This window comes from Puma concolor, chromosome F2 (genome assembly GCF_028749965.1).
Source record: "Puma concolor isolate L17-30 chromosome F2, mPumCon1.1.hap2, whole genome shotgun sequence".
NCBI classification, from domain to species: Eukaryota; Metazoa; Chordata; class Mammalia; order Carnivora; family Felidae; genus Puma; species Puma concolor.
In genome coordinates, this window is record NC_141684.1 from 9,218,500 (window position 1) to 9,232,850 (window position 14,351).

Consider the following 14,351-nt stretch of genomic DNA (forward strand, 5'->3'; position numbering starts at 1 on the left):
TCTCCCTCTGTGTCTCTGTCTCTGTCTCTGTCTCTCTCTCACACACACGCACACACACACAACACACACACACACACACACACACACACACACACACACACACACACACACACACACACACACATTTTTTTTTAGTCTGTGTGAAGCCAGAACAGGTCTGGAGGCAATAGGGCTGGGAGTCTAGCCAGGCAGGAAGGGGTCGGAAGCTTTCAGAAAGTCCTAAAATTATAGAGTTGCAAGATCTTAGAATCTTAGTTTGGAAGACACCTTGGGAGCCATCTGGTTCAACTTTGCACCCAAGGCAGGACTTTTCCCCCATGGTATTTCTGGCCGGTGCCCCTGCAGCCCTGTGTGACGCGTCCGTGCTGACCATAGCAGGCCACTCCACCACTGGGGACTCGTGGAGTCCAATTGGTCACTTTGAGCCACTGATGCTCCTGTCTTTTGAAGCCATGCAGAAGTGCTGTCTCTCTCCCAGATGGCAGCCTACATTTGTGAAGACAGCTCTGCCCGGCCCCACACCGCAAGCTGCAGCTTTGCTATCCCTTAGTCGTTCCTCGTATCCTCACCATGATCGCTGGCTTCGGGATCTTTCTGGGTGCCCTGCCACCCACGGGACAGAAGTGCAGCCTTCTTCTTGGTCCAGGCTCCACTTGCGTTTTAAGCTTTATCTGCAGTTGCCTCGACTCATGCTCCAGGAGCACAGTCACATCGCTTGCTGCCCCAGGACTGTTGACTGTGCTCACCCCTCTTCCTCACCTACCTAGTCCTCCTGTGCTTCAAGGACCAATGCTGTTCCCTCCTGCCCTGATGTGCTGTAGCACTCTAAAGAGGCTCCCCAGTGCTGAGGGGCCCGATGTTCCCTTCACGAGAGGTCTGACTTTGCATAGGCGCTTACCTGGGGGCATGAAGCAGTTCATGGGGATGAGGTGGGGCCCATTTACAATGCCCCTTAGCCCAGGGATCTGGCATCACATCCGTATGGACCCCCATTTGCCTTGGACTTGAGCACCTTCCAGAGGCCCACTTTCCATGCTCCATAGAGCAGGCTCATGAAGACTGAACTTTCTCACCAACAAAAACCACCAACGGAGATGACATCTTTACTCACATCTGCCAAGGCCAGAAGTTTAGCCCTGGCAGAGACCCCAGAGACAATGTCGCCCTTCTCTGTGCCTCCCAAGCCTTCTGGGTTCTTGAACTTAATATTATTGTACAATGGGCAAAAAAAAAAAAAAAAAAAGCTCTCTTAAAAAATGGGGTGCCTGGGTGGCTCCGTCGGTTAAGCGTCCGACTTCAGCTCAGGTCATGATCTCACGGTTTGTGGGTTCGAGCCTCCCATTGTGCTCTGGGCTGACAGCTCAGAACCTGGAGCCTGCTTCGGATCCTGCGTCTCCCTCTCTCTCTGCCCCTCCCTCGCTCACACTCTGTCTCTCTGTTTCTCTCTCAAAAATGAATAAACATTTTTTAGAAAACAAAGCTCTCTTACTGTACAATGGGCAGTTTGCATGCCTGCCCGTGATATCACTTGTTAAGACAGCAGAGGAAGAAAGAAAAAAAAAGAACACACGAGGTCTGAAGACAAAGTTGAAGTCCCTTCGATCACTTTGCCCTCAGAGCCTTTGCGCAGAGGCTGGAAATGCCTGGCGGATCCTCCCAGGCTCCTCTGAGAAGCCTTTCTGACCCCTTCAGGCCGCTCAGCATCCTCCTACCCCCGCATCCCCACCACACTCGACACCTGTCCCCATTGTAGCCTTTGCTACGCTGTCATGCCATGGCTGGCACGGGGGCAGTCCTCGCTAGCCTGCGAATGTCCGAGGGCATGGCACTTGTGCTCAAAAAGTGTCTGGTGGACGGTAGAATGAATACGTAGCCCACTCAGTTTGTACTTGGTTTACACGGCATTATTCGGAAGAATTCCTTGCCTTCTTGTTCGCACTCCCCCGGGAGGCAAGGAGGCCGGTACAGGCCTGGCCAGACAGGAGGTTGCTCTTGCTGGTTTCCCTGTGTGTGTCCCAAACACTCAGACTCACTGAAGTAACACTGGAGCAGAAAGGGGACAAGTGCTCCCTGTGCTTTGAATCGGGGAGGCCATTCTTGGGGACACAGGCCAGGTAAACAAGCCACGGAAATGGCACTGGCCGGGCTGCAGAGGAGCAGATCAAAGGGGCCCCTCCTGCAGGGGTGTTATCTTCCTCAGCCCAGGAATGTAATCAGTCGGAAAGGGAAAACCGAGCTGAGCTGGGTCTATTCAGCCTGGATCCCTCCAAGGTCTTGGGCAGGGGCCCAGCTCCCTTTGTGGTGGCAGGAGGTGGGGATGGGGGGGGGGGGCGGGGGGGGATGGGTCCTTCCTGTGGGAGCCATGTGATGGTTTTAGAGATATGGCCTGACATAGTGTGTAATGATGGATTTTACAAAACGTCCAGAATTGCCCCAAAGTCGTTCACCTGTTCATTGCCCCGAGGACCCCCGCGGCACCGCGAAGGCTGGGGGGGGGGGGGAATCGGCTAACACAGGCGGCCCAGGACCAGCAGGGGCCAGTACAAGCACCCAGCGCAGGGCGGGGACTGCCGCAAACGGGAGAGCCATGTCCCTGATGGCAGGGGCAGCTCAACTCCGCTCGGGGGACGGTCGCCAGGCGGAAATTTGAAGCCTGTATTGCCAGAGCTTTTTCCTCTGTTTTCCTCCCAAGAAGCTTGAAATCTGAATTTTTATATAAAGTCTCCCAATTTAAAATTACTGGCTCAGTTAAAAAAATAAGAAAATAAGAAATTTCGCTCTGCAAATCAAACCAAACCCCGTCTGCTCAGTTACCGGGGGGCCACCAGGAGTCAGCCCTGGAGCCGACACCGTCCGAGCCAAGGAGTGGCCGGTGATCTAGAAGAACCCAGGCTTCGGAGGCAGCTGAGCAACAGTCTGAAACCTGGCACCGCTGCTTGCTTCGGGCTGGACTGGCTTTTGACAGGGGATACCGAGGCATCGGAGTCTCATATCGCTCTGATAAAGCGGGAACAACGATACCGGTCGGCAGAACTGTCCTAAGTTTTGCGAGAAGAGATACACACAAAATACCAAGTGCAGGGCCCGCCACCAGGAGGCTCAGGAAGGGGGTTTGCTCTCTTCTGCCTCCCTCCCTCGTGAGTTTTGAACTCACCCTTGCTTCAGCCAGAAGACAATGGCCGGCAGTAGATAAACTTGAACACCAGCCTCGTGTTTGGGAGGCTCTGAAGGGCAGAACGCATTTGCCAGTACGCTGGGGCAAAGATCAGAAAGGCGAAGGTCTAGGCCATGGTGCAGAAGACACGAGGCCAAATGCTTGAGAGGGAGCTTGATGAGATCAAAGGAGGGACGGCCTTCTGCACAGGCGCCCGCCCCCGCCCCCCACTCCCACCACCCTGCTGGCAAAATTAAAGCCTCCACTGGAAAACCTCTGAAGGTTCAGAAGACATCACTGCTAACAGCATCGGACAGGAATATGTCCTCTGACCCTAGTTTCCATCCTGAACTGGGATCTGCTGTCTGATGTGCAGTTACAGGAACAGAGAGGCCTGAGGACAGAACTTTGAGGAAGGCTTGCTAGGAGCCAGGCTTCGTGCTGGATCATCATCACCGATATCACTGCCACCACCTAACAACAGCCACTAATTCTTCAGCACCTGCTCTGCGCCACCGCAAGTTCAGTGTTACTTGCTCCCATTCCCACACTTGCCCTGCCTTATGGGTACCGCTCCCTCTCTCATTTATTGAAGGGGAAACCGAGGCTCAGGGCAGGTGACTGAGGGTTGCACAGGCAGATAGAGGCAGAGGTGGGGTTTGAACCCTGCTCTCCGGGGCTGAGAACCTGCAGTTTAAACCAGGGCTCCACCCTTGGGTCCTGCAACTCTTAGGGATGCGGAATGAACTCATAATTGCCCAACTTCTATGGGATGAGCCCTATTGCTGGTGGTTTCTGTACATTATCTCATTGGATCTGGACAAAAGCCCTGGGTAGAGGGAGGAAGAGGCTATGAATTTGGTGGCATCTGTTAAGCACCAGGCGATATGCCAGGGGCTTTAACTGCCATGTCATCTATGATGGGATTAGCGGAAAGCAAGGTACATTCTCCACATGATGAATCAAGGCTCTTATCAGGTGAGCAAAGTGCCCATGGCCGTGGAGTTAGCGGTAAGTGGCCAAAAAAAAAAAAAAAAAAAAAAAAGGCTCAAGTCCTAATCTATCTGCTTTGCAATGTGGTGTTCCCTTCGTTGGGCCATGCTGTCTCCCCTGTGCCGATAGACTAACCTGCCTCTCCTCTCCCTTCCCTTCCCGTCCTTTCTCTTCCTCCTCCTCCTCCTCCTCCTTCCCCTCCCCTCTTTCCTCCTTCTGGCTTCCACCCTGAGTTTTAGCCCCACCTAAGAAACAACAATTGCAACAGCTAGGGATAGCGTCTGAGACCGCACATACATTCTGTCCCTATTGATGTATGGATTTCTATCGTCCGCTGCACGAAATGACCCTTTCTCAAAAGACTCTCTAGAAATCCCACTCACTGCACAATTCCAGATTAGGTACCTTTTGCTCACACTCACTGACCACAGTCAGATGAAACTTGCCCTTTAATCGATTTTTGCCGGTGTTGGGATGAGGGTTGTTTTGCTTTCCAGTAGCACTGTTGACGTGGCCATGATCTCACTTTGCTTTCTGTGCCAATGGCCCCACTGAATGGCTGTCCCTATTTGTGAAGTGAATAACTGGGGTTAAAAGCTAAGAGGGCCGTCCATGGCTACGTAACGGAGCGATGCTAACAAGTCCATCCACCGACTAGACCCTTGGCCTCGCCATCTTGACTCCAGCCACACACCAAGTATATAAAAGGTTTCGGGGCCGGTACCTGGTTCTGTTGGAGACGTTGGCCCTGGTTCCGTGTCTTTTCTGCATCCCATAGACTCAGACCGAGACCCCATGTCAGAATCTAGGAGTAAAAAGGAAGTGTTGCTGTCCTTATGTTGGGGCGGAAAAAGGGATCGACAACGTGGCAATGTGGAAAATCCTCACGGTCCACAGCCAGGTGCCTAAGACAGGATCTGGGACAAATCCAGGGGCAGAGGACTGTACCCTTTGGCCATTTAGGGAACAACAGCCAACCTCTCAATAACGAAACCGTGACTGTCCTCGCTTTTGAAATGATTACCACTTGCACAGCTAACGAAATGTGTTCATAAATATTGGCCTTTAACACACCCCATGAAGGCAAGGAGGAAGATTCCCATTTTACTCTAGAAACGAAAAATGGAACTGTGTAGAGATGAAAGGACTTATCCCAGAATATGCAGGTGGAAAGTAGGTGTGTTCGAATTTGAAAAAAATTAAATAAAACCCTCAAGTTGGGAACTTGTCTTCCAGGAAAGCAGAGTGAGCCTATGGGGAGAACAGGGCATTAGACAAGCCTGTGGGTGCTTCTGCTCAGCGCTGCAAATGTCCTAGGGAGGAGAAATTCCTTCATTCTTCACCAGCTAGCTGCTTATTTATCAGAAAATTTAGGTAACGAGGAAGCACTGAATTCGGAGCCAGAGTCTGGGTCCCACCCCCAGCAATCCCCGGGGGCACATCACTGACCCTCGCCACACTTTGTTTTTCTTGTCTGCAAAATGGATCAAATGTCACCCCCTTATATAGCCACCTTACAGGGACGACCGAGACAGAAGTGCATAATCTCATTAAATCACTTTAAAACGAGACTATGGTGGACACCCTCCGTTCCTTCCTCTCCCTCGTTCTTCCTTCTGCCCTACCTCCGTCCTCACCACCACTGGCATGAGTTAGCAGCACGGATGCTCGGGGCACTGCTCCCTGCACTTCACCTGCAACTACCTTGGCTGTGCTCACACGACCCTGGAAGGCGAGAGCTCTTACCGCCATGTTGCCCGCCAGAAGCCAGGGCTTGGTGGGGGGATAACTGATGTGCACCAGGTCACAAGGTGGTGGGTAACAGAACCAGAAACCATACCTGGGGACTCTACCCCATGCCCTGTGTTCTTTCCCACGATCTCAGCTCGCGGGCACAGAAACAGTCCTGTCTCTAAGGGGACCTGACGTGGGTGAGGAGGGATCAAGGGAAGAGGAGGGAAGTGCTGTAGGGGCGGGATCTGTCCTCACCCTCCTGCTAGCCCCATGGCCATGGCTTGTAAGGGTCCACTGCCCGAGGCTGGAGCCCCCACAGTGAAAGCTGTGCCTTAGCTCTCCCTCTCATCCTACTTCACTCAGACTCCTCTCCTCCATGATGTCTTGAACCATCCCGTGTCCCGGGCTCTGAGTAGGCACTTGGTCGACGTTGGGTAAACTCAGAGGAGGCAAACGAAGCAGTCAGGAGATGCCAAATGGGCACTACCAGAAGCACTCCGTGTAAGCAGGGTCAAGGCACCACCACGTGTCCTGTCCCCTCACCCTGACCTCAGCGTGGCCGTGGCCGTGGCCCCTGGGGAAATGCCTCCCTAGTCTGCTGGGGCCTCAGAGCTCCGATCCTGTAGCAAGGGCAGCTTGTGGGCAGCGAACGTGACCTCACAGGAAGCCACGCTTCCTTCCCCCATCCCCTCTGGGGTTTCCACACTTTCCATTTTTCTTTCTAAGGTTTGGTATCTTATCTGATGAGAGCCGAACCCTTCTATGCCACACAGAGCCCTCACTTGGAAAGCAAATCTCTACAGTTGTCTCTCTGGGGAGCAGAGTGAGAGCCCTGTGAACGAGAGGTGGGGCCAGACAGTCTCGCGTAATCAGGGTCCCGCTCCCTCTCCCCCAAACACATATCCACAGCTCACCTTTCCAGAGATAAACCTGCTGGAAGCTGGTAACGGCATCCTGAGTTCCTTCCAGGGCTGCCGGAACTGCAAAGGGAGATATTTATTTCCATGAGCTTCGATGTGCTTGTTCTCACGGGGGACCCGCCATGGCCACGCTGACCCACCGCTCCCACACGGGCCCCTCTTGCCTGAGAACTCTATTTCCCATCGAGGCGCACTCAAAGAGAGAGCCTCGTGGAGCCATCTTCCAGATCTCTGGTACAAAGCCAGAGCTGGTCAGACCCCAGGTGTCTGGCTCAGGGCATCAAAGAGACGGTCGTGGGGAGAGGCCAGGAAACCATGAGACAGAATATTACCGAAGGAACCGGGGATTAGCCAAAAGAGAACCAAGTCCACGGAGACCCTGGGGCTGCATCCATCATCCCTGTCACTTCAGTCCTCTGAGGCTCTGGCCTTGGGGGAAAATGGGGCTGATGATGGGAGGCTGGGAATACTGTGAAGTCTCTTCTGTATCCTCAACATTTGATGTGCACCCTATGGTTGGTAGCTGCCATTATTTAATTTGTTACTAATATTATTCAGTGTCCTTTTCTGCCAAACGACACTCCTCCGGCATCACCCCTGGATGAGACCGGCTTTGCCACACCATTCCTTGATGGTCAGGGCAGCCTCTCTTGCCTCCGCTCAGCCCTAAGACCCTGCCAATCCCCCTGTGTTATGAGAGGCTAAGAAAAGAGCTCAGAAAGTACAGATTCTGAGGCAGACAACCCCACACATGGCAGGAAACACCTGGCTCACAGTCTGAGACATGAAGAAGTGATCACGTCTTGTTCACTATTATTAAGAACGACATATTATTATAGCCAATTATTATTAAGCATCATTGCCATTTGCCCAACACTATGAGGAGCACTTTCCAGATATTGCTTCATTTAGACCTCATAGGTAGGCATTTTTTGCCCCTAATTTGCAGGTGAAGGTCAAAATCCAGAGAGGTCAATGCCAGAATTCAAACACCACTTTCTAGGCTCCAAACCCCATGCTTTCAATCACCTCACCAAAGAGAGGATAACATATTTTAGAATTCTGCCCCTCCAAAATGGCAAACATCTGTAAAGGTTCTTGTGTTTAGAGAGGTGTTTAAGGAGGTTTAAAGAAGTTCAATTAAACAGTGACCTATTTGGGAAATTCAGCTATTAAAGTCATGAGCCCTTCCCCACCAAGAATTACCATGCTTGCCCCTCCCATGGGGCGTGGCCACCCCATGCTGGGCCACGGGGGTGAATCAAAAATATTGAGCTGCACTTCCACTTGGTTCTCCTGCTAAACTGGGAATAAATAATGATTCTAGAACATCTCACGCTACCCAATATTGGGATTTCATGTTTCCTTAGAAGACCTACTCATAATTCTCTCAAAGCCCTCTTCAGAGGGTGGTTGTCACTTATAAAACTTTGGGGAAGTTAAAACCTATGATATCTGGAAGATAGAGACCTGGATCTCTGAAAATGTGAAATTCACTCTACACAGTACAGAGGAGCCACTGTATACTCCTCCAACACCAACACCGAGCAGGGGCTCGATCTGTTCTGCTTCCGCCATCTTTCCTGATCACATTTGCTTATGATGAAGGTCAGACTAGGGGACTTTGTCCCAAGAGAAATTAGGGAATTTGTGTCTTAAGTCTTTTTACACTAAATATATTTGGCATACTGACTCTTCAAAAGGATGGAAGTAGAAAGAAAGAAAGAACGAAAGAACAAAAGAACGAAAGAACGAAAGAAAGAAAGAAGGGAGAGAGAAGAAAGAAGGAGGGAAGGAAGATGTAAATATAGATATACAAATATATGCTTTTGGTAACATAAATGTCAATAACATAAGTAAATAAAGTCAATACAATTTTCAAAATAGCGTCGGCCATCCATTAGGATTCTTACTTATCCTGTAAAAGCAGGAGACGCATCTTAGCAGAAGGGTGCTTTAGTGCTCTCAAACCTAAGACTAAAACCAAGGACCACTTCATGACGTACTTTACCATGAGGGGTACTTGCATTTGGATCGGGGACCCTCAACAAGTATTAGTTCACATCCACACCCCTGCTTCTTCCCAAGAGCAACAATCTCTCAGGGATTTCTTCACCACTCGGCAGTTCCCATTTCTGACTTGGGTGAGTTGGTGAGACTCTCATGCGGTCCAGCATATCTTGACGATGTGTGCTGAGTAGGTCCTGCCTTCATGGAGCGGCAGGGAAAATCACAGTGCCCTCCATCACCCGGAGGAGAACAGGTGCTCCACACAGGTGCACACAGATCTCACACTGTACTGGGGGGGGGGGGTGCCCAGAATGCACTGCGCTGTGATGGGAATGGGACCTTCTGACCCACTTTTTATTCATCTCGAGGCAAAGGAGCCCTGTGACTTCTAGCCTGGAAAATATGGCGAGTCTTAATCTCATCCTCGGTTTTTGCCCATTTCAACACAGCTCAATCCAATGGAATTCAGGTAAATTCAGCACACGAACACTGAGCACCTTGGTCGATCCAGAAAACCACCCGACCAACATCTAAGATTGGCACGTAGGTGTCTGTAAGTCACACAGAGAAAGTGATGATGCCTTGGTCATTTTAACTACGGATATGATTGCCCGGTCTCCACAGGGGTGCGCAGGAAACACGGGGACGAAAAGAATGGCTCTGCGCTCTCTCTTGTCTGCCCCATCTCCCACCCCATGTCCATATCCACACTTACCTCCTCCATCTTTCCAGATCGGTCGATGGCGCCCCCTCCTTCCTGCTCACCTTCTAGGAGCCACCCTCCTCCCCTGCATCAGTCTCCACATCCAACCAACCTGTTGCCTAAACTAGTCTCAGATCCGCCCCTGCCAAGGGACCCACCACCCTTTCACACAGTTTTAACACATCTTTTGACACGATTAGATTTTCACTGGTTCCCTTGACTCCTTCCCACCCCCACCCCCGACCGAGCCACACAGCACCCGGGTATCCTTCCCGAAAGGCAATCCTACCCCCCGTCTTGCAAGAGCTGCTACACATTTCAGAATTCCCTTCCCTGCGATCAGGTTCTTGAAAGTGTGAGCAGCCGCCCGGCGTCTGCAAGGTGCCCATCTTCCCAGTTACACCTAACACGTGCTTTCAGGCTCCTGCGTCACTGCGTGTGCTTCTCTTCTCTGCTTAGAACTCCTGTCCCCTGCCACCTGGTTAACCTCCATTCACCCTTTAAGAATCAGGATCTGTTTGGGGCACCTGGGTGGCGCAGTCGGTTAAGCGTCCGACTTCAGCCAGGTCACGATCTCGCGGTCTGTGAGTTCGAGCCCCGCGTCGGGCTCTGGGCTGATGGCTCAGAGCCTGGAGCCTGTTTCCGATTCTGTGTCTCCCTCTCTCTCTGCCCCTCCCCCGTTCATGCTCTGTCTCTCTCTGTCCCAAAAATAAATAAAAATAAAAAGTCTTTAAAAAAAAAAAAAAAAGAATCAGGATCTGCATCACCTCCTTCTAGAAGGCCCCCACAACCCCCCTGGCTGGGTTATGTACCCCTCCTCTGGATCTCCGCAGCACCCAACAAACACCTCTGTCTTTAAGCTCACACTTGACTGTAATTGTCCTTGAATGTACTAGAGCTTTCCGAGGTTGGGAACGGGGCCTTCTTCATCTTTGTATCACCCACACCGAGCATAATCCCTGCTGCAGAGCTGTCGTTGATTGCAAGGAGGAACACAGAACGGAAGCAAACGTTATGCCTCCCCTTTTCTGCTAAGCAATAGTCTAACATAAAACAGGTTTCTTTAAGTTTATTTATGTATTGTAAGAGAGAGAGAGAGTGGAGGGGGGTGGCAGAGAGAGAGGGAGAGAGAGAGAATCCAAGCAGGCTCTGCACTGTCAGTGCGGAGCCCGATGCAGGGCCTGAACCCACAAACCGTGAGATCACGACCGGGGTGGAAATCAAGAGTCGGACGTTTAACTGACGGAGCCACCAGGCGCCCCTAAAGCAAAAACAGTTTTTTTTTTTTTTTTTTTTTAAATTTTTTTTTCAACGTTTATTTATTTTTGGGACAGAGAGAGACAGAGCATGAACGGGGGAGGGGCAGAGAGAGAGGGAGACACAGAATCGGAAACAGGCTCCAGGCTCTGAGCCATCAGCCCAGAGCCCGACGCGGGGCTCGAACTCACGGACCGCGAGATCGTGACCTGGCTGAAGTCGGACGCTTAACCGACTGCGCCACCCAGGCGCCCCAGCAAAAACAGTTTTAACTGTCCAGACATTTGTCCCATTCCTTCCGTGATAGTTGAGTTAGAACATCCCTGTTACACAAACAGGGCTCCACACTGACTCATCACCTCTCTCTCGGTAATCAAGGCAGCAAGAACGCACACACATTTAGAAGTTTTGGGGTTTGGCCCGGAGCCTGATTCTTGGGGGTTGATGGGTGCTGTGTGGTCTTAATATACTTCAAAACACTTCTGCAGAGGTCATGTGCTGTGTCTGGGGTGGGAGTGGGGGCTCAGTTTGAATCTACAGCCTGGGAGTGGGCAGCGTCCTAAGCCAGAAAGCCCAGGTTTCAGAGCCCACCGTATATTCTTTGCGCCTCCTAAACAAACTGCACTCTCGAATCCTTGTCTCAGGCTCTGCTTAGTGCTAAGCACATGGACAGCTCCTGTAAATAACTAGGAGGGTCAGCCTATTTATAGATGCTCATCAGACATCAACTCCAAATGCATTTGGTGACAAAGAGCATCACAGAGGCACTGTTAAGTTTTTCCACCAAGCTCCCGGCACCCCGAGACAATAGCAATCGCTGATACAAAACAGACTCCTGCGAAGGGGATGCCAGCCATCAGCCTGAGCCTCACCATTGCCCAAAGCATGAAGCCTTTGGGATTCAGGATAAAGCCAGGGGTGTTCTGCCAAGGCCTGTGTTTTCCTGTCAAATGTCAAGTCTCTATGGACATTAGGGGACATTTAATCTGCCTGTTTTCATTCATTTGCACTTCAAGACATTGTGAGAAAGGAGCCATAAGCCATTCCAGAGCTTTCCAAGACTTTCCTCTTAGAAAAGGGAAGATGGACCCAGCCAGCACCAAGTAGTTGAAACATCCAAAGATGCCCACTGGCAACGCGGGAGATGCCGACCGTGGGTGGGTTCTGATCTTGAGGGAGATGTTTAAACAGAAATCTGATGACGGGAAAGAGAAATCTCACAACCAGGAAAAGCACTGGGCCTTCATATTGGATAAAACGGCCTCTCCGTAATTTGTGGGGGTTTTTTGTGGGTGTATTTGTTTGATGTGAACCTGATATTTGTTTGGCTTAACAAATGAAGAGAAACGTGCTAAAGAGGCATTCTGGGGGCGCCTGGGGGCCTCAGTCGGCTGGTTGTCCAACTTCAGCTCAGGTCATGATCTCATGGTTCGTGGGTTGGAACCCCGTGTCAGGCTCAGATCCTGGAGCCTGCTTCAGATTCTGTCTGTCTGTCTCCCTCTCTCTGTCCCTCCCCCACTCATGCTCGCTTCTCTCTCTCTCTCTCTCTCTCTCTCTCTCTCTCTCTCAAAAATGAAGAAACATTAAAAAAATTTTTTTAAATAATCCTCAAAGTAGAACATGCAAGAAGCTGACATTAATGACCCAATGTCTGGAGGAGACAAGCCCAGAGAGATGGCCGAGGAGCAACATTCTTCATCACTGGACTCCTTAATTTGCTGGAATCACTCAAGTAACCCAAGCAAGTGGCACCAAGGGGGCGGTGGGGAGAGCTTTCGCTGATAGCTCTGGTCTCCCAAGTTTAAGGTGCAGGTGCCAGCAATGACAGTTTCCTTAAGCACACCACATCACAGCTGTGACTGCACTCTCGTGCGTACAACTGTGATGCGACCAGCTGCCTCCCCCAAGTGTCAAAAGCATCAGTGAGCAGCTCGGTGTGAAAGCGTTTCGCAAAACGCAACACGGATTCTGATGTGCTTCCCGTCTGATTCAGTGTATTCCACTGGGTTACAATTTCCCACAAATGGCAATCAACTCGCTTATACACGTGAAGGCTGATTCTCCATTAACCAGGCCAGCTGTTGAACCAGCCCCCTCGAAGGACCCGCGAGCTGACGGATGAAAGCGGACGTCCGGACCAGAAGTCCTACAGGGTGCCTCTGCGGGATGTGCCGTCAGGGGACCCGGGACTTGAGGTTCAGAAAGCAATGCCTTCAACTATGGCCTAGAGGGAATATGAGCACTTCACTCCGTAACATACAAAAAAAGCATACCCCCATTTTACAGATGGAGACACTGAGGCTAGGAGAGGTTAATGTGCATTCGAGCGAGGCCGCGGAGCTGGAGGAGAAAAGCAGAATTGGTGTCCAGTATTTTCAGGGCAGGCCACTGCTCCATAATCTCTAGTATCTGCTGAGTGCCCACCTCGCTGCGAGCATCACTCCAGTGCCTCATCGCACACTCCTCCCTTAATCCTTCCAACCCTTCCCAAAGTCATCATTATCTGCACTTTATAACTGGGAAAGCCAAGGCCCAGAAAGGTCATACAAGGAGTAAAGGCAGCCACACTGGGATTTGAATCCGGGGTCTAATTCCAGAGTGTGTATTGCCGAGACCATCTAACCAATGGCTAAATGGGAAGGCAGGGGCTGAGAGGGGCAGAGCTCGTCTGGATTGTCCCCAGCTCCTTCCCATGTGCTTTCGATCCTTGCTGTGGCCTCCCCTGCTGCCGTCTGGACCCATGGAATCCTCACTCCTCTTTCCTTCTATCAATATCTGTTCTTAGAAAAGGGAATCTATCAGCTATTCACATCTTAGTAAGAACTTAAATCTCATTTCTTTTCCCAGGGATTAATTGTACTTAGAATTGACCAATTACCACGACAGGAAGATTTGTGCCCTGCTGTTCCCAGTTGGAGAGGGCCTCCTGATCAGTCTGTGTAATAAGGCAACTCTTAATTTGGAACATCATGAATATACCTCAGGGTGCCTGAAATCCCCATCCAAGCACACCCTTCGTAAAACTTAGCCCACACCACGGGTGCCTGGGTGGCTCAGTCGGTTAAGCGTCCGACTTTGGCTCAGGTCATGATCTTGTGGTTCCTGGGTTCAAGCCCTGCATCTGGCTCCGCACTGACTGTGCAAAGCCTGGTTAGGATTCTCTCTCTCCTTCTTCCTCTCCCTCTCTCTGTCCATCCCTTGCTGATGTTCTCTCTTTCTCTCTGTCTCTCTCTCTCAAAATAAATAAACAAATAAAAAAGAAAAACTTTGCCTACATCAGGGGCGCCTGGGTGGCTCAGTCGGTTGAGCGTCCGACTTCGGCTCAGGTCGTGATCTCACAGCTTGTGAGTTCGAGCCCCTCATTACTGTTAGTTCGGAGCCCACGTCAGATCCTCTCTTTCCCTCTGTCTGCCCCTCCCCCACTCAAGCTCTCTCTCTTTCAAAAAAAAAAAAAAACATGAAAAATATTAAACAAAAAAGAAACCTTTGCCCGCACCTCAAAATACACACAGACACACAGAGCACTGAAAGAACCCGAAACTTCAAAAGTCATTTGGTAATCACTCCTTCTCAGGGAGGC

General features: G+C 50.9%; 1 protein-coding gene across 1 annotated transcript in view; it reads right to left on the reverse strand.

Annotated features, from left to right (window-relative positions):
* The window catches only part of TG (thyroglobulin), a 254,316-nt gene that overhangs the window by 163,964 nt on the left and 76,001 nt on the right, over window positions 1-14,351 (reverse strand). Inside the window, exons 28-29 of the mRNA XM_086695581.1 lie at window positions 6,796-6,861; window positions 4,872-4,952 (exon numbers count right to left, since the gene is read on the reverse strand). Coding sequence (XP_086551707.1) covers window positions 4,872-4,952; window positions 6,796-6,861 — 147 coding nt within the window. The remainder of the gene's footprint in view (window positions 1-4,871; window positions 4,953-6,795; window positions 6,862-14,351) is intronic.